Source organism: Tenrec ecaudatus, chromosome 8 (genome assembly GCF_050624435.1).
Source record: "Tenrec ecaudatus isolate mTenEca1 chromosome 8, mTenEca1.hap1, whole genome shotgun sequence".
NCBI classification, from domain to species: Eukaryota; Metazoa; Chordata; class Mammalia; order Afrosoricida; family Tenrecidae; genus Tenrec; species Tenrec ecaudatus.
Window position 1 is genome coordinate 83050616 of NC_134537.1, and position 24269 is coordinate 83074884.

Sequence of the window (24269 nt, forward strand, 5' to 3'; positions counted from 1 at the left end):
TGATAAGTTCACCTGCCACCCATCATGATTTTGTAACGATTTGTTGTTTCAATCATATATAATTAGCCCCGTGACTTTGAATCAATGAAAATCAATTGACTTTAGGCTAACAGTTTCCCTTATGGGGTGATTTATCTTTGTTTTGTCTTTGTCCTCTTTGAAGCTTAACATAAAGACCCCTAAAGAATATATAATTTGGAACCCTTTTAACCTCTTGCACATAATTAAGGTAGGTTTTTCAATATATGTCTTACACAAACACACACACACACAATGAGACATCTCAGTATTTGTTGCTATAGATTGAAATGCCAAGAAAATAAGTTAAAGTGCTGAAAATTTTGAGTCTGCACTGTGCCAGGCGCTGTTTTAAGTGTGTGGGATGCATCAGTTAGCAAAATAAACAAGTATTACCTCCTTATGGAGCTTATATTCTACCAAGGGATGACAATCAACCAGCACATTGTCTGGTAGATTAAATGAAGATAGGATCAAAGAACCTTCAGGTAAGGAAGGGAGAGAGTGTGAGTGTTAGGAAGGGAGAGAGCTGAGTGTTAGGAAGGCTAGATAGATTGTGACCACAGGGGTAGGGAGAACAAAGGAAGGAATTCCCAGCTCAGAGAGAGGTGAAGGGCCCGCAGACTCACTTCCTTATCCACCGTTGTCAAATAGAAGGACTTCCCAACAGTGGGAGGAGGAGGCAGTAAAAGAATGTGCAACAAGACATGCAGGATATGAGCACGGTCCCCATAAATGCGGGGGTTGACCCCATTCATCTTAAAGGATGGCGGAGGAGAACACAGTGTTGGTTTGGGGGACACAAAAGTGACAGGCATGGATTTTGGGTACATGTGCCCTATCTGTAAAGGGGATGTACGTTGTGAAAAGTCAGTCTTTAGTGGAAGATTTGCTGAAAAAAGAGCCAATAATAGAAGGTCCATCATTAACTGTTAACAAAAGCCTTGAATTTCTACCCAGAGGGATTCTCAGACCTGCTGAGATACCTGTCTGCACTACAGTGCTGAGAGAAAATCCATTTGTACCTTTCCCCTATCTCTTGTCTGAATACTTTCTTGAGAGGAGAACGGAGAGAGGAGGGTCCTGAAACTTCCAGTCCCTCCTGGTAATAATAGGAAAGAGATCGAGAGGTAAGGTTGGCACATTTTTAATTTTAAAAAGAGGCTACTATAGTGATGGTGAGGAAGGAGGAAGGTAAAAGAAAACAGAGGAATGATCTAGGAAGCAAAGCAATGGATAAAGGTGTAGCATAGGTGTGTCATATGTAAATACATTAATTCATAAAAATAGAGGTATTGTGTCATATATAAATACATTAATTCATAAAAATAGAGGTATTCCCCATGGGGGAAAGGAGACAGCCTATGTACATCTGTTTCTATAGCAATACACTGAGAGAGTGGATGGATTTTGGGCCTCTGCTCCTACGCTCCCTCAATACAAGAACAATTTGTTCTAACAAACTGGTGGCATTCTGTGATGCTCACCCTCCCAGCACAATTGCTAAAGACAAAATGGGTGTATAAGCAAATGTGGTGAAGAAAACGGATGGTGCCCAGCTATCAAGATATAGCATCTGGGATCTTAAAGGCTTGAAGTTAAACAAGCAGTCATCTAGCTGAGAAGCAACAAGTCTTCATGGATGAAGCACACCAACCAGTGCAATCATGAGGTACCCTTGGGACCGGGTGACAGGCATCAGAAGACCCATAACAAACAAACAAAATCATATTGTCCAGAATGAGGGGGGTCAGAGCAGAGACCCAAAGCCCATCTGTAGACAATGGGACATCCCCCCACAGAGGGATCACAGGGAAGAGATGAGTCAACCAGTGGGCAATAAAGCACTGATGAAACACAATATTCCTCTGGTTCCTAGAGGTTTCCTCACCCCTCACTATCATGACCCCAGTGCTGCCTCTCACTTCAGACTAGAGAGGATATATATACAGGTAAAGATAAGAGATAAGAGCTCACAACACATGGAATCCAGGAACAGGAATGGGAATAGCAATACCAGAAGAGTAGGGGAAAGGCCGAGAGAGGAGGAGAGGAAAGGGGAACTGATCGCAATGACTGACACATAACCACAGACACCCCTCGAGGGGGACAGACCACAGAAACCATGGGGGAAAGGAGACGGCAATCAGTGTAAGATATAGAGGAGCTGATGCCAAGTGCTCAATAGAAAGTAAATGTCTAGAAAAGACTGATGACAACATATGTACAAATATGCTTAATACAATTGATGTATGGATTGTTATAAGAATTGTAAGAGCCCCCAATAAAATGATCTTTTAATAAAAAAAGAAAAACCAACCAAGCTAAAATATAAGCTTTCAAAGATTGTATAATAAACAAACATAAACTTATACTCCATAGTACTGAATAAGGAGAATACTCATGAATACGATCAACTTGGGTAAAGTTGAAAACGCCTACTAAAACTTCCAAGTATTTCCTAGAAAGTACTGTGTAAAATTTATGCTTGAAAACGGTTAATCCATGCTGGCAAGTCAATTCCTACTCGTAGCAACCCTACTGAATGCAGACTGAAACACGGCCCACAGTCCTGTGCTGCCTCACAATCGCCATGCTTGATCTCACGGTGGCATCACGGTGTCTATCCATGTATCGGGAGGGTCTTCTTTACCACCTGTAATGTCTCTCCCAAGAACACGCTGCTCGTGCCTGGGACCAAGTATCCCATGCTTGGAGTGTTCTGGCCACATTTCTTTCCACACAGATTTGATTGTTCTTCTTGCCATCCATGATGCTTTCGATTTCAGTACATGTGCCGCCGAAGCAAGCCCACCACGATGCTGTCAATATTTTATTCCAACACCATAATTCAAATGCATCAACTCTCTTGTGGTCTTCCTTATCCATTGTCCAACTTCACCATGCGTATGAAGAAATTGAAAATACCATGGTGCCGGGGAGGTTGGGGCAAATGGGGAGGCAGCAGTAATGAGGGCAAGAGGAATGTGCTCTGAAATGGATTTTGACGATGATGGCACTAACCATTTTAATATGATTGAATTATTAAGTTGCATGATATGCAAATTATATGCCAATAAAACTATTTTAAAAAGAGGCAGTGGGTTGGGTTTGGATTTCATTCAGTGCAGAGAGAGCAGGTGCTGCATGGGGTCAGAGAGAGAAGTGCTGGTACTAGACCTTCACTTGATGAGCGGGCGGGGGTGAATATGGTGCAGGAGAGAGCGGTGCCCGGAGAGCTCAGCCATTAGCACACCAAAATGCAGACGCAGTGTGTGTGTGCAGATTCCACCAGGTGCCTGGTGTGATGGTGGCCCTGTGGACATTCTCTGGGAACTGCCTCCACATTTGCAGGGACGTCTGTGCAAGTGGCCCCATTTCGAGCAGGAGGTGTTCACTTGCAGATGTCAACAGCCACCGCAAGAACCCAGGTAGGTCTCAAAGGAGAAAACCCCACCCCTCCGTACTCATTTCAGTTCGTAGTTAGTTTAGTAGCCCCTCTGATGAAGAACATGGTCAACTTCGAAAGCAAAGAAACAGCCAGCAGAGGGAGAGCGGAGCAGAGGAGCCGTGAGCCTGCGTGTAAGTTCTGATGACATTGTAAAGGGAATGTCCGCAGAGGTAGGGAGGAGAAGACCAGCACTGAAGACAGCAGTCAATGGACTGTCTTGTTTTGATCTTTATTTGGGAATTTCTTAGGTTTTCTAAAAGAAAGGATCTCCCCGAAGGTTCAAAGCAAATTTGAAGACCAGCCAGCAAAAACTAAATCCACTGTCATCAAGTCGGAAACCCTGTAAAGAGTTTTCAAGAATTTGTAATGCTTTCTGGGAGCAGGTAGTCCCCGGAGCAGCTGAAGGGTTTGAACTGCTGACCTTGTGGTTAGCAGTCCAATGCTTACCCACAGCACCGGTAGGGCTCCTTTTCTATCATCAACAAAACCCCACTGATGTTGAGTCAAATCTGACTCCTAGAGACCCTATGGGGCTGATTAATGCTTCCCCCTTCAGGTTTCTGAGGCTGTAAATCTGCGGTTCTCAACCTGTGGGTCGCGACCCCTTTGGGGGTTGAACAACCTTTTCATAGGGGTTGCCCAATTCATAACAGTAGCAAAATTACAGTTATGAAGTAGCAACGAAAATAATGTTATGGTTGGGGGGTCACCACAACATGAGGAACTGTATTAAAGGGTCGAGGCATTAGGAAGGCTGAAAGCCACTGCTGTAAAGACTTACAGGAGCAGAAAGCCTCATCTTTCTCCCTTGGAACAGTTGGATGGAATTGAACTGCTGACTGTGAGATATGAAGTCCCTCATATAGTGCATTCACCACTAGGGCTTCTTTGTGTTTTTGTTTTTATTTCTAACCCAGCATACTTCAAAGGCCAATGAACCATACACCATATCGGTTCACTGCCAATGAGTTGATTCAGACTCATAGCAACTATATAGAACAGAGTAGAGTCACTCCGGAGGGGTTCTGAGACTATCAGTCTTTATGGGATAAGAGAGCCTCATCCTCCTGAGGAGGGACTGGTGAATTTGAACTGCCGACTTTGTGGGTAACAACCAACTGCTTAATTCAAGACCACACTATAATTTTATTCCATACTTTCCACTTCTTAAAATGATCAAACAGAGGTAGAAAACATGGCATCTCACCACCATGGAGAAGTAAAGAGGCGGGAGTGGAACAAGACTGAGAGGTCCTTATGTGGAGCATCCTCAATTCAGGGGACAGCTGTGACATCTGAGAAGGTATGGGAGGCAAGAAGCACTGGCCAGAACTGGTGTCAGCAGAAGCAGCAGAATCAGGGCATGAGCAGGAGACCGAGCGGTAAGCTAACTAGCCCACCGATTGAGAGAACTTAGAGCGGGAGGCCTGCTGGCCTCAAGGGTTGTCTCCTGACACATAAGGGCAGTGGGTATGGGGTGTTTTGCCAACCCATGGAGCCAGATCTGAGTGCCTGGGAGCGGAGACGTACAGGTGGAGTGAATTGCCTTTGTGAGCATTTGTTTTTGTTGTGGTGGTTGCTAAGTGCCATCAAGTCGGTGCAGACCCACAATGACCTCATGCATCATGGAAGGAAACATGGTCTGGTCCTGGGCCGTCTTCATGATTGTCCTATGCTTGAGCCCATAGTTGCAGCCACAACGCTAACTCCTCTCCTTGAAGGCCCTTTTCCGTGTGACCGCCCTCTACATAGCCTGACATTATGTCCTTTTCCTCCTCACACGTCCAGAGCATGTAAGACAAACAAGCCTCACCTTCCTTGCCTCAAAGGAGCCCTCTGGCCTTACTTCTTCCAAGACAGGTCAGTTTGTCCTTTTAGCAGCCCATGGTACTTTCAATATTCTTTTCCATCACCATAGTTGAAATGCATCGCTTCTTCGGTTTTCCTTATTGAATGTCCAACTTTCCAGTGTGTATGAGACAACTGAAAATACCTGTCTGGGGTATTTTCATAGGTTTGCATGGCAGCTACTCAGTAGACAACATCGCCTTGCCCTTCCTTGACCATTTGATCCCAGATGACATGAGGTGCCTTCTGGCAAAGTGACCTTCAAAGTACTTTCCTAGACTGGATTGTGTGTGGTTCATTGGCGCCTGTCATGCGCTCTACCAGACCCCATATGGAAAAAGCACACCAACATCAGTCACGGAAGGACTGTAAATCATATAATCCAAAGTAAAGGAGGGAAAGTATCAGAGCCTAAATTGTGAGAATCTGGTTTACAGAAGGCCATGGATGACAGTGGGAGCCCAAGACACATATATGGGATCTACATAGGAAATAAGCTTCTGGTGATTTCTCTCTGCCCATAATAGAGGGATGGGAGGAAAGTGGTTTCTAAACCGAGTGCATTGGAGAGATGAGTACAGAACAGCAGTTCTCACCTTTGGGGGTTGAACAACCTTTTCATAGGGGTTGCCCGATTCATAACAGTAGCAAAATTACAGTTATGAAGTAGCAACGAAAATAATTTTATGGCTGGGGGGTCACCACAACATAAGGAACTGTAATAAAGGGTCACGGCATTAGGAAGGTTGAGAACCACTGGTACAGAAGATCAAAGGGATAAACCTGAATCGAACAGTTAAAATTTTGTTAGTTGATCCCCCCATTTGATACATGTTAGGCCCGATCTGGGTTAAAACATTTTCTGTATTTTTCTGTTTTTTTATTTGTTCTTAAAGGGGTGTATCTCAGATATGTCCCTGGGGATCACCCTCTTGAATTTGTGTTATACTTTTTTCTGTTTTTCAATATATGAAACCAAGTGTTGATGAACCTATAGGGAAAGCAAGTAAAATAAGAATTTCTGGGATAGGGTGGGGGGTTGGTGGCAGTGATGGTAGTGGTTTAAAAGGCAGCCAAGGTCAAGGAGTCTAAGAAGGAAAATAATGTTTGGAAACTGATTGTGGTAGCAATTGTACAATTCTGCTTGATATGGTTGCAGTATGGGATGATATGACATATGTATTAACTCCCAATTTAAAAAAGGAAGAATGAAAGAAAAATTCCATGGCTTTGGTCAGACACACCTAGTTTTCAAAGTAACCTCCTTGCTGTTCAAGATTCTAAAGAGGTCCTGTGCAGATTTACCCAACTGATGCTTCTGTCCTGCTCCTTCCATGAGCATTGGTTGTGGAGCCAGCAAGAAGACAAAATCCTTGACAACTTTTCTCCACTTATGGAAAAAAACACTATGATTGGTCCAGTTGCGAGGATTTTGGACTTCTTTTCATCACTTTGCAATCCATACCAAAGGCTGCAATTCTGGATGTTCAGCAGCAGGTGCTTCAAGTCTTCCTCACTTTCAGCAAGCAAGTTTCTGTCATCTGCATATTGTAAATTGTTAGTAAGCCTTTGTCTAATCCTGATTCCCCATTCTTCCTCATCTAATTCAGTTTCTCAGCTGATTTTCTCCGATGATTGCACACAGTCAAATGCCTTGTGTCAATAAAACACAAATGAGTCTCTTTCTGGTAGTCTCTGCCTTGAGCCTGCATTGACACCAGCAATGACATCCCTTGTTATACTTCCTCTTCTGAATCTGGCCAGAAGCTCTGGCAACTCCCTGTCAATGGACTGATGCTCGCGTGGTTAGACGAGCTTTAGAACAATTTTACTTGCACGATATATCAATGGTATCATTATCAATGATATTTGATAATTTGAGCATTTTTTTGAGTCACCTTTCTTTGGATTTGGTAGTAATATGGATCTCTTCCAGCCACTTGGCTAAGTCTTCCAAATGTCCTGCCATAGACAAGGGAGTGCTTCCAGTCCACCAGCTTGTTGAAACGTTGCATTTGGTATTGCATCAATTCATGCAGTTTGAATTTCTTCCTTCAGCAAAATTGGTTCTTGCTCCTTCCTGAAATGGTAGAATGTCAATAATTCTTTTTGGTGCAGTGACTCTATGTTTTCTTTCCATCTTATTTTGATGTTTCCTGAATCATTCAATATTTGCTCATAGAGTTTTTAATATTTCAATTTGAGGCGTAAATATTTTCTTTAGTTCTTTCAGTTTAAGATATGCAGAGAGTGTTCTTCCCTTTTGGTTTTTTAATTCTAGGTGTTTGCACGCTTCATTATAATATTTGACTTTGTTTTCTTGAGCTGCCCTTTGAAATTTTCGGTTCAGCTCTTTGACATCATTGTTTCTTCCGTTCGCTTTAAGGACTCTAAGATCAAGAGCAAGTTTCAGAGTCTCTTCTGACAGCCGCTTTGATCTTTTCTTTCTTTCCTGTATTTTTGACGGCTTTTGGCTTTCTTCATGGGGGAATTTCCTGATGTCCTCCCACAGCTCATCAGGTCTTCTGTCATTAGTGTTCAGTGCATCAAATCTGTTCTTGAGATGTTCTCAAAATGCAGGTGGGATACACTCAAGGTCAACTTTAGGCTCTTGTGGACTTGTTTTAATTTTCTTCGGCTTTATTTTGAACTTATATAAGAGCAATTAGTTGACGGTCTGCTCCACAGTCAGCCTCTTGGCTGGTTTTACCTGCTGATATTGAGCCTCTCCATCCTCTCTCTCTCTTTTTTGTTTCTTTTAAAAAAAATCATTTTATTGGGGGCTCGTACAATTCTTATCACAATCCATACATCCATCCATTGTGTCAAGCACATATGTACATTTGTTGCCATCATCATTCTCAAAACATTTGCCTTCTACTTGAGCCCTTAATATCTGCTGCTCATTTCCCCCATCCCTCCACATCCCCCCCGCCCCCATTTTCTCTTCCCACAGAGATATAGTCTATATTACATAGATTTCTTTGGACTCCATCGGGAGAAGTCCATATGTATAGTCACCTTTTGTGTTGTTAAAAAAAAGTATTTGCTATGAAAAATTATTTGATTTTGCAAAATTCTATCATGTAATCTCCAGCTTTGTTTCTATCGCCAAGTCTATTTTCCAACTGCAGTTACTTCCTCTTTGTTTCCGATGTTTGCATTCCAATTGGCAATAATTATCCATGCATCTGAGTGCATTTTTGATCAATTTTGGACTGAAGTGGTTGGTAAAATTCTTCATTTTCTCCATCAGTAGCTTTAGTGATTGGTGCATAAATTTGAATCATAGTTGTATTAATTGGATTTCCTTCTATGTGGTTAGATATAATCCTATCACAGACAGCACTGTACTTCGTGATTGGTTTTGCAATGTCTTCTTTGATAATAAAGTCCATGCCATTCCTCTTGATTGTATTCCTGGCACCGTATATCATATGATTTTCTGATTCAAAACGGTCAATTCCAGTCCATTTCAGCGCACTAGCTCTGAGGATATGGATCATCAGGCATTCCATTTTATTTTTATCCACTTCCAAGTTCCCTAGATTCATACATCACACAGTCCAAGTTCAGATCGTGAGCAGAGCTTTGCAGGTGTTTCTCCTTACCTTGAATCGGGCCCAATCAACAAATGAAGATCCTGAACGTGCCATTCCCCAGATTTATCTGACTCACATCACCATGGTCGACTCCCCCTGAAAGAAATCAACTCCTCCTTAGTCAAATTTAGAGTGCCCTCTGACCCCAGGGGCCTATCCTCTGACACTATCTCCGACAACATTCTGCAAACTGTGAATAAGGTTTTCAGTGGCTTCTTTCTCCATAGGGTGGGGTAAGTCCTTTATTGTCTGTTCTTAGTCTGGGAGCTCTGCTGAAACCTATTCACTCTGGTGGCCCTGCTGGCATTTGAAATACCAGTGAGGTAGCATCACAGCAACACACAACCCACCAAAGTACAATACACTGACAGACAAGAGTGGGAGCATGTATTGGAGCACTAATTGTAGCACTTGCCTGAGCAGGGCAGAGGCCAAAGGATCGCATGGTTGTGGGGCTGCACCACAGAGAGGCATGCCTGTGAATCACCTACCAAGAGGCCATCCTGCCTGAAAACTATATTCCGAGCCTTTCTGAAAATGATTAGTAACTCGCTACTCCCCCCATCTGAAGAAGAACTTAGTTTCAGGCTTGGAGGTAGACGTTCTAACAACCTGCTTGGCTGAACGCTAAGAGGACTTGTAGCACTTGCTGATGAAGACCAAAGACCGCAGCCTTTTGTAGAGATTGTAATTCGATGTGAAGGACACTCACATCCTCACAACTGGGCCAATGGACAACAGCCTGTTAAATGAAGAAAAGATGGAGGTCGTCAGGGATGTCATTTGGCTTGGATCCACCATCAGCACTCATGGACGCAGAGTCAAGAAATCAAATAATGTATGTCGTGGGGCAAATCTGCTGCCTATAGCTCTTTAAAGTGTTGGAGAGCAAGGCTGTCGCTTTGAGGACTGGAAGGCACCTGACACAAGCCATGGTATTTTCTTTCTTTCTTTGAAATCATTTTATTGGGGGCTCTTACAGCTCTTATAACATTCCATACATCAATTGTATCAAGCATATTTGTTGCCATCATCATTTCTAAAACATTTTCTACTTGAGCCCTTGGTATAAGCTCCTCTTTTTGCCCCTTCCTTCCCCACCCTCCCACCTTCGTGAATCCTTGATCAATTATATATTGCTATTATTATTTCATATCTTGCACTGCCCATTGTCTCCCTTCACCCACATGTCCCTTTGAGGGGGCGCAATGGTATTTTCAACGGCCTTATGTGCATGTGAAAATTGGACAATGGCTAAGGAAGACAGCAGAAGAATGGACACAATTGAATTATGGTGCTGTCCAAGATTATTGAAAATACAGTGGACTGCCAGAAGAACAAACCAATCTGTCTTGGAGAAAGTACAGCCAGAATGCTCCTTAGAAGCAAAGATGGTGGGACTTCATCTCCCATACTTTGGACATGTTATCAGGGAAGAGATCAGGCCCTGGAAAAAAGAGGATGAGAGATTTTCCTGAAGGAAATGGATTGACTCAGTGGCTGTAATAGAGGACTCAAACATAATAGTCGTGAGGATGGCGCAGGACCAGGCAATGTTTTTGTATGTAGGGTCCCTCTGGCAATTACATCATCTCCTGTCAACTTGAGTGAAGGGGTGGAGTCTAGCCTGTCAGTTAGGTCATTGCCAATAATACCTCTATGGGGCATGGCTTTCTCAAGAGGATTCTGGGAACTCTTGACTCCCGCCCTGGAGGCAGGACACGCACTCTGCTTCACCTTCCTGTTGACAAGCCACATGGAGCCAGGCTGATGGCAGTTACCACCCTGGAGATGCTTCCACCACCACTGGATCCACAAGACTTTCCCCCACTGGCCTGTGATCTTCCTGCATTCGGCGTCATTGCATGTCTTGCGTGAATCTAAAGAGGAATTTATAGACTGGTATCAGACATATGTTCTAATAATGGATTTATAGACTCGATCTGGACTGGGCTGGATGTTTTCTTAATATATAATTACTCTTTGTTAAAGCTCTTTCTTACACGAGGGTCCCTGGATTTGCTTCTCTAGTCAACCCAGGCTCACATAGTCTCTAGGAGTAAGAACTGACGTCATGACCCTTCACAACATGTGACAACTCATCACTGTGAGTTTTGTCTGTGAGTCCTATGTGCCTATTACAATTCACTATTGAACCCATCAGAGAGGTAGAGGGCCAGCAGGGGGATGGTTGCTATCAGAATGGGAGAAAAGGTGAGATGTTCCAGAGACATGTTGTGTTAGACAGGGTTCTCTAGAGAAACAAAATCAGAACACTAATAATTATACATATATTTATACAGATAGATAGATACATAACATAAGGAATAAACAGTTAATTAATCTGTAGAGCAGTACAAATGGCCCAGTGCAACTCACTCCCATGAGACAGTTGTGAGACACTGGCAGTCCTTCAAGTCTTGCGGGCTGCCGGGTACTCCTCTGTAGAGCAATTCAGGCTATCCGGGTACAGGCAGCAAACAACAAGGCAGGTCACCAACAGTCAGCCAGATGACAGGGTCCAACAGTCCCCAGCTCAAGAGATGAAAATTCCAATGGTGTGGTGAAGCAGGTCTTGAAGAAACCTCAAATTACAACGATACAGTCCAAGGGTTAGGTGTCCCACAGGTAGTATAGTTTGTAAATTGAGGTGTAGAACAAGCAAGGCAGCCACACACTGGTCCGATGATCAAAGAGCAAGAGACAAGAGAGGCGAGGCTCGCCGAGCCATTTATTCCTCTGCCCTTCAATTAATCCCACATGTGTTTATCGGCCAGGTTGGCACAATAAACTAACTACCTCACATGTCTGACTTCTGCTTCATAGGAATCAGCTTTGGGCAGCTGCCGCAGACCCTACAACTCCCTGGTGAAGTAGAGCTCAGACACTCAGGCCCACATCCTTTCATACTAGGTTTATTGCCTTCTTTAGCTACCAGTCTATAACAAATGTATCACAAGGGAATGGCTTTAGCAAACAGAAATTGATTTCGTCATGATTTCAGAGGCTAGAAATGTGAATGGAGGTGGTGTCTTACCAGAAGGCTTCGTCTCTCTGTGGGCTCTCTGGCAAGGTCCTTGTCACTTCAACTTGTTTCCTGGTTCCTTGGGGAATCTCCATGTGGCTTGGCATCAGTCTTCCCCCATCTTTGTTTCTCTAGCTTGCTTGTTTAATCTCTTTTATCTCTCAAAAGAGATTAATTTAAGACACACTTTATCCTCATCCAACCTTACTACCCTAACAAAGAAAAGCCATTCCCACAGGGGATTATTACCACAGGCATGAAAGCTAAGAGTTACAACATATTTCGGGAGACACAAGTCAATTTATAACAGAGACTAAAGATTATCCTGGCATCTGCCTCAGAAGGCAACATGTCACCTGAAGCAGAAAGTCCAACGGATAATCTTTGATGGCGTCCAGCACGATTTCTCGGCTTGCTACACTCAGCAAAGTACAGCAGGTTTTACTTCTCTTCTGGGCAGAAATGTCTAAGCACAGCTGTAAAGCGGGAAGTCCCACGCCGAGGTACTTAAAAGTCTAAGATGCTCATTTCGACTCACAAACAAGCCAATGTGGTCTCTCTGGTGAGTTTCAAGACTTCTCATCAAGAATCTATTTCTATTTACCATCTCATCATCTGTCACTCTCGGTCATGTCGGATAGATATTTGGGTGTCTGGGAACCAGTGTCTTGTCTCTGTTGGTATCCAGGCATCTCTCCACGTGAGCAGCTTCCATTCTCAATGAACGACGGACACCCGCTCACTTGTCGGCAGAGCAGAGAAGAACGTCCCAGTGCAAATATAGACATGCCAGCAGCCCTCACGTGATTGATCTCTTCTTTATTGGGCTTCACAAAAATGCCTCTTCTTGAACAGATAGGTTTGTGGCAATCCTGCCTGCATTGAGCAAGTTTATCAATGGCTATTAAAAAATTTTAAATTAATTAATTTCTTTATTTTTAAAAATTTTCAAAATCAGAAAGGTTTTATTTTCAAAGACAAACTCAAGAGCGCTGAATCCCCCTCCCTCCCCCTTCCCCCGCCAAAGCACTGAGGAGAGAGGCAGGCAGGTTTGACACAAGAGAAAACGCCAATCAGTCTAGCGGTCAACGAAAAGCCAGAGCCCCACAGAAGGGCTGCTGCTAGTGGTGATGGGGGACATGGGTTTGGAGGGCTGTGCAAGGCCAGGCCAAGAGGGGAGGTGGGCAACAGCCTTCGGGGCCACTCTTCGGCTTTCTCCATACTAGCGAGCATGCTCTAGTTCAGTATGGGGGGGGGTGTGTGTGCAAATCATCAACCGAGCATGATGGTTTGAATGTCAAAGAGCAATGGCAAGAGGAGACGAGGGGATTCGAGGCTGCTGCTAAAGCGATAAGGGGGCTGGGAGTGAAAATGGTTAGGGTCTTCAAAGAACTTTCCCACCTTGGCTGGCACCAGGAGAAATGGGCGCTGCATTAGTAAAGGCTGGTCTTCTTCATGATGTGCAGGAACTCCTGCTCGCTAAACTCCCCATCACCGTCCCGATCAGCCTCATCGATCATTTCCATTTTCTGAGTCATCACAGGCAGAAAGTCACTGAAGTTCATTTTCCCAGTGCCTTCTTTGTCAATTTCATGGATCATTTTCTTGATCTCTTCCTTCTTGGGCTCAAAGCCCAGGGCCCTCATAGCGACCTTTAGTTCTTTGACATCGATGGTACCAGTTCCATCTGCATCAAAGAGATCAAAAGCTTCACGGATTTCCTGTTTCTGGTCATCACTGATTTTGGGCTTAGAAGACATCCTCTTGGCTGGGAAGTTGACGCCATGCTTGCCTTCTTAAAATTGGAGGTCATCGTGGAACGACTCCACCGGCAACGAACGTACCTATTTATTTTTTTTGGATTGCTATATTTCCCCCCAATGCACATACTCATTTCGTGTCTCTTGGTCAGTGTAAGCATAATTAAAAAATAATTTATTGGGGGCTCATACAACGCTTATCACAGTCCATCACACATTTGTACATTTGTTGCCATCATCTTTCTCAAAACATTTGCTTTCTATTTGAGTCCTTGGTATCAACTCCTCAGTTTTTCCTCTCCCTCCCCCATCCTCTTCCCTCATGAACCTTAATAATTATAAAATTATTATTATTTTGTCATGTCTTACACTGTCCCGACATCTCCCTTCACCTACTTTTCTGTTGTCCATCCCCCAGGGAGGAGGTTATATGTAGATCCTTGTCATCAGTTTCCCCTTTCCACTCCACCCTCCCTCCACCCTCCCAGTATTGCCACTCTCACCACTGGTCCTGAAGGGATTATCTGCCCTGGATTCCCTGTTTCCAGTTCCTATCTATATCAGTGTACATCCTCTGATCTAGCAGATTTATAAGGTAGAATTGGGATCATGATAGTGGGGGGAGGGGGGAGGAAGCATTTAGGCACTAGAGGAGAGTTGTATGTTTCATCATTGCTACACTGCACCCTGACTGGCTCGTCTCCTCTCCTCGACCCTTCTGTAAGGGAATGTCCAGCTGCCTACAGATGGGTTCCCAATCTGCACTCCCCTCATTTCCAATGATTTAAAAGAACTGGGAAACGAAAATCACCATGTGTCTCATTGTAATACCATCCTAACCTTCAGTTTGTTGCTGTGATCTGTAACCAAGCACCATCTCTCTAAGCCAAGGTAGGCCTTCAAGTTAAGTTGGATTAAGAGAGGAAACTCGCACTAACGAATGTCTGAAGGAGGATATTGCTGTCAATCGCTCTCCGTTGGCAGGTCAGTTTCACTTCTGCTTGTGTAACCGTGCTTTGGTGCTGGTGGCCAGGCGGCTTACATATACCCCAACACCCTGCCAGAGGGTTGATGCTGACCCATCTGTACAGGAGCAGCTCAGTGCGAATATCTGTGTCGCGCTGCCCCCACCCCTTCGTGGATTGCAGGCATTCACGCAGGAAAGTGTGTTGTCTTGTTCAGTGACACCAGGTGAGCGCTTTCTCTTATTTCGTGTCAACTGCAACTTGTGGTGTTTTCCCTTTGCTTTTATTTTACGCCTTTATGATTGAAAACAGTGTCAGATTTGCAGAAAGTTTGACCGGGGTGTAGAGACGGCTCCTATGGATAGATGCTCAGCAGCTCATGGCTCTGATTTGTAATACCTTACATTAGTGTGGACCGCTTGCAATGAAGAACAGTGTGGGCCTATCACTACTAAGTGAAGTTCATTGTCTATTCAGATCTCCTTCGTTCTTACCCAGGGCCCCCTTTCTTGGTCCCAGGACCCCTTCTTGGCAATCACATCCCATCTAGGACAATCTCCAGGGATCCTCAAACTGAGGCCCGTGGCCACATGCCACCAACCGAGGATTTTTATCCAGGCTGTTGGATGTTTTTGCCCCATTTTGTTTTTTTACTTCAAAATAAGATATGTGCAGTGTGCATAGGAATTTATTCATAGTGGTTTTTTTTTTTAAACTATAGTCCGGCCCTCCAACGGGTCTGAGTGACAGTGAACTGGTCCCCTGTTTAAAAAGTCTGAGGACCCCTGACAGCCTGTCCAACAGGGTCACTGTGAGTCAGATTGACTCACTGGCAGCGAGGATGAGATCACATGATTGCTGGTTGTCGTCGTCTCGTGAGGCTCCTCTGGGTGGAGGCCCTTTCTCAGATTTTCCTTGATTTTGATGACCTTCACAGTTGAGAGAGTCCTGACATGGGTTTTGTAAGACGTCTCTCTATTGAGTTTGTCTGACGTCTTCCTCCTGATTAGACTGGGGTCCTGAGGCAGGAGCAGGGAGATTTCAGGGTACAAGTCCATTTCCATCACCTCAGCTCAAAGGGCTAACTTAGAAACCAAGCTTACTGTCACTGAAAGGATGCCAACTCACAGCAACCCTGTAGGACAGGGCAGAACTGCCCCTTGTGGGTTTCTGAGACTGCAGTCCTTTATGGGAGTAGAAAGCCTCATCTTCATCCTTGGGAGAGACTGGTGGTTTGGAGGAACATAATCATTCTGCAGTCCAATGTGTAACCCCTTGGCCACCAGGGGTCCTCCCCCAGCGCACAGAGCTGGCTTCACTAGTACCTGGGAGAGACTGTAATGACAAGGACAGGTGGATGGTGTGAGGCAAACTAGGGTTGAGGTCAGGAATAACTACTGCATTTGTGTCATCTCTTTATTTTACTTGATGAAAAAAGACCATAAGAGCTAACCAAAATAGAGGAACCGGGTGGCATTGGGAGAAGCAAGAATACCGGTGAGGGAGGGGCACTGGAGCCAATTGCCATGACATCTATGCAGCTCTTCTAAAAAGCATCATAGCCACGGAAGCAGATAATCTGTACATTTTAAATCAGTAAAACTATTTGGGGGAAAAAAGAGTAACGGCTAAAAGTCACAATTATTTAACAGGAAACTAGGTTTGTGCAACGTTCCCTTCTGTAGGTAAATATGTAGCGGGTTTCATTTAAATGATGCTATTTGTGGGCTCAGTGCACATGAATGTAAATATGTACTCGGCGTTAAAAGGGAGGGCTTACCACGTAGTCGATCTACAGCAGGTGAAGTAAACCACAAATGCAAAACCTTGGCTGGGGAGCAAAGCATCTTGACCGCTTTTGATCGCTTGTCTCAGACACAAAACTTCACAGTGTGCATATGATCATTCCTGCCCCCCCCCCCCGGCTTGAGGAAGAACTGTGCTCAGGTGGGCCTTTTTCCCTTCTAATAGCACTAACTTGAAATCGAAGCGCTATCCGGTGTGTTGCTTCATGAGGGGAGCCTAATTGTTGGTCTGCTCTTGGTTTCAACGACATTTCAAAGTGAGACTTTCAATCTTTGTAGAACACAAGCAGCAAGAGGACAGTAGCACCTGAAGAACTAGCTCCAACTTTCATTTCCAGATGGGAAAAACGGAGGCCCTGAGTAACAGAATGGCTTGTCCCAGGTCCCAGGTGGCCAATTGATGACATGTTGGGCTGCTAACTGGAAGCCCCCTGCAGGGGAGGGACAAGGCTTTCTACTCCTGCAAAGAGCTGGTCCTGGCACTCCACAGGAGCTGTTCAGCCCAGCCCACTAGGGTTGCTATGAGTTGGAGTCGGCACGAAGGCAGTGAGTTAGTGTTACTGCTGTGTGGTGGCAGGGCCAGACCTAGAAGCCACGGCACCTGCTTTCCTAGTTAATGTCCTTGATCACTGCATTGTGCCACTGTGCCAGTCATGCCATCCACCTAGTGCACTTGGTTCCATCTTCTTGGGGAACACAGAGAGCATGTCCCGCCCCTGTTTTACATTTCAGCTCTAAGGTCCTGCCTTGAGGGACACTATGAGATCCCTTCACATCTTCCTGTCCCTGCCTATGTCTGCCTTTCCTTGAGTCAGGATTGCCCCGCATTCCCAGAGCAATCCTGACTATCGATGCCACTCCAGATGCATGCTGGTCTATTTGTTCCGTGCACTTTCCTTTGCTCTTTATGTCCGGACTCCAACGTTTAATTTATTTTTTTTAAACCTCTTTTGGTGTGGAATCTCATTGCAAGCTTGCCATCTATTCTTCCGTTCGTTCATCAAGCATTTCTCTGCATCATTGTACTTGATCTGCATTATTGTACTTGCTTTGAGAAATGAAAAGAGAGCTTCCAGGCCAGTGAGGAAGAAGATGCAGGAACAGAGCACAGCAAGCTTGCCTGCGGAGCCCTGCCAGGGACACTAGAGTGATCAGGGTGGACTTTGGCAATCAGGTCATGGTCTCTCACAGGAAATGTTCAAGGAGGCTCTTGGGGGTTAAAAAAAAAGCAAATAAATATTCATCAGAAAGGAGGAACAATGTGCGCTAAAAGAAAGAAGATCCAGCCTCAGAGAACTGTCAGGAGTTAGAGATGGCCTGAGAGTGGGATAAGAATCTGGGCCTGAGGTTCAGGACAGTGTACACAATAGATGACTATTTAACCACCCGCTGGCGATTGCTGCAGCCACCAGCAATGGACACCTACCAAACAGTAGGTTATTTTGCTTGATGAGTCATTATTTTATTTTAATTTTAGGCTATGTAAATGAGGCAAGCCTCCCTGGCTAAGTCTCTGGGTCAAGTGGCAGTTGACAGATCAGGTGGGATTTTGCATTTTTCAGAAGGCTCTGCTTTCGAAATACACAGCTGAGTGATCGGACAGAAACATCAGAGGTGGAGAGGAAGCACTTACGGTACTCCCTGTTTGTGTCCTCCCAAATTCTCCTTCTCCATGATAGGAGACAGAAGCCCCGGTGGCGGAGTGGCTATGCATTGGGCTCCTTCCTAACTTCAAGGTCAGCAGTTTGAAGCCACCAGCCGCTCTGCAGGAGTAAGATGGGGCTTTCTACTCCAGTAAAGAGTTACATTCTCCGCGGCCCACAGAGGCAGTTTCACCCTGTCCTAGAGGTCACTCTGAGTTGGCAGTGAGTTTGGTTTATGATAGGAGACAGAGAAACTGGATAGTCTATTGCCAGCTCAGCTGTGTGGTGGCCTCTGCTCTGACCTTTAAGAACTTAACTGCCTCATGTGTTTACTTTCAGGCTGCTTCTACGAAGTGGACAAAAGCAAGAGTCCGCCTTTCAAGACATGGAGGATTTTCTGGGTCAAGAGTCACCACCAGGTAACATCCCTGCCGTTTCCCAGCTATGTGCACCACCGTTCCTGGATCTTCCTCTGAGGCCAGTCTCTTCATGTCTAGACTCAAGAGTAAATGATTCATTATTTGAACATTAACTAAAAGAGTTTATTTATAATGTAGTAGATTCTCCCCCTAGCAATGAAATGAAGACTTAAAAAAAAAAAAGGTTGCCAAACATCACCCCAGACTCTCAGAAAGTACTACTAATAACGTCATTGCCACCACAGTCGCTGACTCCTAGCGTCAGATAAGGCAGGGTGGAACTGATAGATCTCCCTCACCTCGGTCCTTGACTTCACGCGAGAAAGAATTCACACCGAAGCCTGGTTTGTGATCCAAGTGAGTTTACAGAGAATAGACGCGGCACACGTGCGTGGGACAGCCGCAGGGCACTCGGGTGCGGCCACCTGGCTGCACTGTGTCGGATCCGCTGGGAGAGAGCGCCCACAGCAAAACCTCAGGCTTTCAGCACCCGCCCCACTGGGAGGCGTGGTCAACAACATTGGTCCGCCCCACTGGAGGAATCAAATTCACCTGGCCTAGGTGGGCCAATCCAGGTGCAACGCCTACCCAGGTGTACCACCCCTTCCTGGCCCGGAGCTTGTACTAACAGAACACCCCACCCCCCGCTTCCCCCCCCCCCCCCCCCAGCCCCCGGTGGTTTCTCGCACAGTAAGTCTGTATTACACGATAGGAGTAGAAATCCCCTTCTTGCTGCTGTGGAGTGGCTCCTGGTTTCGAAGTGCTGACATCGCAGGCAGCAGCCCAACGTGTCAGGGGAGAGCCGCTTTTAAGCTGGGACCGGTGAGGCCCGTGGGATCATTTCCCGTGGCCTTCCTGAGACAGGTAGGAATAGGCCCCCTGGAACCACCCCCGAGGGAGAGTCCCGGTGGAGTCCGGTAGAGCGGCTCCGTTTCCCCAGAAGGGGCATAAGGAGCCTCCATCCAATGAGGGAACTTTCGGCTAGATGTTAGGAGAGCAGTCGCTCTGCGCAGAAAACAGGGTTATTGCACGTGCTCAGTGTTCTGAGAACTGACCAGAAACGTTCCCTGACTCTCTGGGGATGTCGGAAGCGGGGTTTCTGGATCAGTGCTGTAGTGGCTTCATGTGAGACGTGTTTGGGCAGCAGCTGCAACTTGGGGGCATCCTTCATTGAGCTTCACCCCGAAGGAGTGGGATTGGAGTAGCATTGCTCGCTGGCAGTCGTTGAACTAAGAATTCTCAATGGCTTTTCAGTTGGTGCGAATACGTTTACAAGAGCGACACCGTGCGGCAACAATGAGAAAAGCAGTAAAGAAACGAAGACATTGGATTGTCTCAGCTGCTACTGCTCTTAGGATGATAATTTCGAGTAAAATGCTAGAGGGTGCTTGAGCAATTAATTAAAGGGAACCGTAAGAGATTTGTTCCAAGTCCATCCCAGTTTTCCAAGTTACAATATAAAAATGTCGCCTCTAGGACTTCTGTTTTCACTATGTTCAAGTATAAGCCATACGCAAGGCTGTAGTGTTTTTAAATTTTAGACTGCCGTCGTCTTTTATCTTCATCAGCAAACACTTCAAACTCGGTTTACTTTCAGTAAGCAAAGTTGTGCCATCTGCATATCGAAGGCAGTTAATGAATCGTCCTTCAATCCTGTCTTAAATATAAAAATACTACTCAAGTGATATAAAAGGAGCCCTGGGGTCGTAGTGGTTAAGCATTGGGCTGCGATCCACAAGGTGAGCAGTTCAAAACCACCAGCCTCTCCATGGGAGAAAGACTGGGCTTCTAGTCCTGTAAAGAGTTACAGTCTCAGAAACCCACAGGGGCAGGTCTACCCTGCCCAATAAGGTCGCCATCGACTCAATGACTGTGAGTTTGTCTCAAGTGGTGTAAAAGGAGACAGGATACTTTCTCCTTTCCAGGGGTCTTCTTCACAATGGAAGAAAAAATGTAAAACTCGATGTTTTGTCTGACTGTAGCCTTTGTTTTTGTTGAGAAACAGGCTGCCAAGCTTTTATTAGATTCATTAGCAGCTCTTATAAGGTTGAAAGCGGGGACTGTGCATATCTGGGATTCTCTCTTAGGTTGAGCATGAGGGCATGATGATACCAAGCAAATAGTGTTTAGACAAGCGTTTCTGAGTTACAAAGTAAAGAGCAAGGTCCTACAGTGAGGGGTATGAGAACATTCCAGAAATCTGAGCTGCTCTTTGGAACACGGACCCCAGGATTCTCTGCGGTGATGGGTCTCTGGGTGCCTCATCGGCATTCTCTTTTCTGCTCTGTCTCTTCCACTCCAGCTCTGGCCACCGAGCCAGCAGCCATTCGGTATTTAATGGTAATACAATCCTTAAATGGAGCTGGAATGAATTCTTAGCATTGAGTTCAGTCATCAAGCTAGAAATGTCTGAGATGGAAAGGTCTGAAGTAGAAATTCTTTCAACTCCCCATCCGTCACTGCATGAGCAGGAGGTGGCAGAGATTCAGGCTTTGGCGAGCGGCGTGACTCTGGTCTGGAGACATGCTGGATGTGAGCTGGCTCCTGGAAGGCTGCCTGAGCTGCTCGGGAGGCCTACGTGTCCAGGCCAGTGGTGGAGACCGGGACTTCTGTCGGGCGGCCATCTGGTGCCCAAGAGAAGCTGCTTCCCGACAGTTCTTCAGGAGCAGTGGCTTCACAGTGCACGTCCACTATCAGGACCTCATGACCATACACAAGCGTAGGGTGGGGTCACTCTTGGGGATCAACTGTTCAGTTCACCTCAGAGCCATTTCCTAGGGGACAAGCCAGTCCTGGGAGGGCTGGGGGAGAACATTTTCTCACCACTTTCACCCCAAGGGCCCACCTATTGTCCTTTATGACCAGGTGAACCCCACCAAGGGGTCTTTCTGTTATTGTTGCTTTTAAGAACCAAACCCAAACACAGCATTTTCGTCATACCCTTCTCAGTCTCATGGGCCCTGCCACTTCTTCACTTCCACAATCCAAGGGAACCCCGTAACGGAGTGAAACGCCGAAGAGCTCAAGGCTCAAGTTCTTAATTTCTAGTTTTGAAAATGCTGCTCTGTCTTTTGAAAAAGAAGGGGAACAACATCCCCCAGAAGCCATCCCTGAAGTGGGGTGGGGTGGCAGAACACCCTCCAATACACTGAAGTATCTATAGGAGATCTGATTTTACCGATTAAAGCTCCCTGAAATTTGTGCTGATGAATTGAACTGCCCTGGTTAGATGGCCGGTTCTTTGCTCTGCTCTGTTCCATTTGTTCCTAGTCTGAAAAGACTCCCAGCACCCTCCTCAGAGATGAACGATGCCTTTCTTCACCCCACACCATGCGCCCTGGGCCTCACTTGACCCAGGTGTTGGATTTCCTGAACCTGGACATCTGGCAAAGAATCGAGCCATTTTGGCTTCTTGAGGCATCCTAGCCAAAACCTTCCAACGGGGAGATATGTTGAACTCTGCACATGGTCCTCCGTGCCCAATGTCCGTCCTGTGACTCTGGGAAGTAGAAACCCTCTAGATTGACCCTGCTGGGCCTGTTCCCCCCACCAGCGTCTGGAAGCACAGCGCTGAGAGGGAGCCTCGCGCGCCCTTTGGGCTCAAGTGTTGACCGAGTTTGAGGCAAATCCAGCAGGGCCCAAAGCCTGTACCTTTTTATAACCTTTGCTTCCCTCCAGGAGAAGCAGAGGTCTGTAAGGAACCACGGAGAAAACGCCGCCGGTCAGACCGAGAGCAGCGGTTCCGCGCCTTTCCCTCGGTGGAGCAAAGTGCTCTTCGGGAATGTGAGTGCCATCAAGGTGTCGTGGGCCTTTTCCAAATGTGGGCACGTGTCCCGAGGCAGAGACGGTTGGCTTCCGAAGCAATGATCCTGGTCTAGAAGGGATAGGCCATTCTGTACTTTACTGTCACGAGTCACGGGGAGGAGCGCTGTTCTCAGAAGAAGCTTTCCTGATTGAGAACAAAGACGGTGGCAATGAGTCCTCAGGGGGCTGTGGTGGGGATTTACCTGGCAGCCTTGTATTTTCCTCTGCTCTCAATGATCACAGGAGAAACGGCTCTAGAAGGGTTAAGGCCTCCCGGTACAGCACCTGATGAGGTTGGCGACAAGGCTGCCTTCTGGGGGGCTTTCAGGAGCAGCATTTTCTGGCTCTGTAGAGCAATGATCTCCAGCCTTCGATCAGTTGCGCTCCGTGCTTGTTCCCCTTGCTGTCTAATACTTGGCAGACTTCTCCCGTGGGCAGGCCTTGAACCCTCGCCCGCAGGGCTGATACATCTCTCGTTGGTTCCAGATGAGCGATTGGAGTCACGCACCAGAAGGGTTCTGAGCAACACTTATCAGAAGCTTATTCAGTCTGTCTTCCTGGATGAGAGCATTCCCAGTGGAGTCAAATACCTCATGTGAGTCTGCATTCAGCCACCGCCACACCTCTCACTCAGCGAGGCCTCTCCGCAGGTGACTGGGGAATGTTCCATTGGAGCAGTGGTTCTCAACCTTCCTCAGGAAGGCCCTGGAATACAGGTCCTCATGTGGTGCTGACCTCCAACCATAAAATTATTTTCGTTGCCACCTCATCACTGTCATTTTGCTACCGTGATGAATTGTCATGTAAATAGCTGATAGACAGGCTGTATTTTCCTTTTTACAAATTGAACATAATTAAAACCCAGTCGTTAATCACAAAACAATATGTAATTATATATTGTGAAACATTTCTAATAACAAATAAATGAAATTTTGTCTTGAAGCAAGGGGTAGTATGGGTAACAGTCTTCACACCGGGTACTCGTGTGGGCGGACCTGCCTGGAATGGATAGAGGAGCAGTGTCTCGGTTCCCAAGAGCATTGGAAATATGTTTTCCGATGGTCTTAGGTGACCCCTGTGAAAGGATCGTTCGACCCGACCCACAGGTTGAGAAGCGCTGCATTGGAAGAAGACTGAGAAGTTTTGTAGTGACCGGCTGTCCAGAGAGCATTAGCTATTGTCTGGTAACTTGCCTTTACAAGCAGCAGATTTTATTTAATTCTCTCAGCCGCTATAAAGCGGGTCCCTGAGTGGCATCAGTGGCTCCTAAAGTGAAGGCTTGCGTGCCTGGGACCACGGAAGAAAGGCTGGGCGATGTTCCCCTATAAAGATTACAGCCCAGGAAACCCCAAGAGGAGGCAGTTATACACTGTACCATTTGGGTGCAATGAACTTGGCGGCACTGGGCTCACCTCTGTAAGTAGGAACTGTTATTAGCATCCTCATTGTTCTGACATTGAGTCTCAGCGAGGAAAGAGACATGGACCCAAATCAGTAACTAGACGGGCAGGGACGTCGCCCTCAACACTGCCTGCTGGAACCACCCGAAGGCCTGTGTGTGCAAAGACCCTGTCAGGAAAACCCTGTTTCCCTGGAGCACAAGCAAAGGTGGCGCACATCTGTGCAGACAGTGTGGAGTTAATGTAGAATCATTACCAGGCGTTATTCACACGGTCTCAGGATAACGGCACAGTCCAAAACAACAACCAAGCCTAAACTCATTGCCATCAAGTTGATTCTGACTCATAGCGCCCCTATAGGACAGGGTAGAACTGCTTCTGTGGGTTTACAAGGCTATGGGAGTAGAAAACCTGATCTTTCGCCCTCAAAGTAGCTGGGGGTTTCGAACTGCTGACCTTGAGGAACCCATTACGCCACCAGAGCTCCTCTAACTTTATGCAGTAGCAGGGACGCATAGCCCGCGTTGTC

The 24269-nt window shown here is 46.0% G+C and overlaps 1 protein-coding gene and 1 pseudogene across 1 annotated transcript in view; one reads left to right on the forward strand and one right to left on the reverse strand.

Moving 5' to 3' along the window:
- Positions 1-13377: 13377 nt before the first annotated feature.
- On the reverse strand, positions 13378-13757 carry LOC142454382 (centrin-2 pseudogene; annotated as a pseudogene).
- A 4745-nt stretch (positions 13758-18502) lies between these two features.
- The window catches only part of NUGGC (nuclear GTPase, germinal center associated), a 58796-nt gene continuing 53029 nt past the window's right edge, over positions 18503-24269 (forward strand). The window contains exons 1-3 of the mRNA XM_075557203.1: positions 18503-18536; positions 22215-22319; positions 22827-22935. Coding sequence (XP_075413318.1) covers positions 18503-18536; positions 22215-22319; positions 22827-22935 — 248 coding nt within the window. The remainder of the gene's footprint in view (positions 18537-22214; positions 22320-22826; positions 22936-24269) is intronic.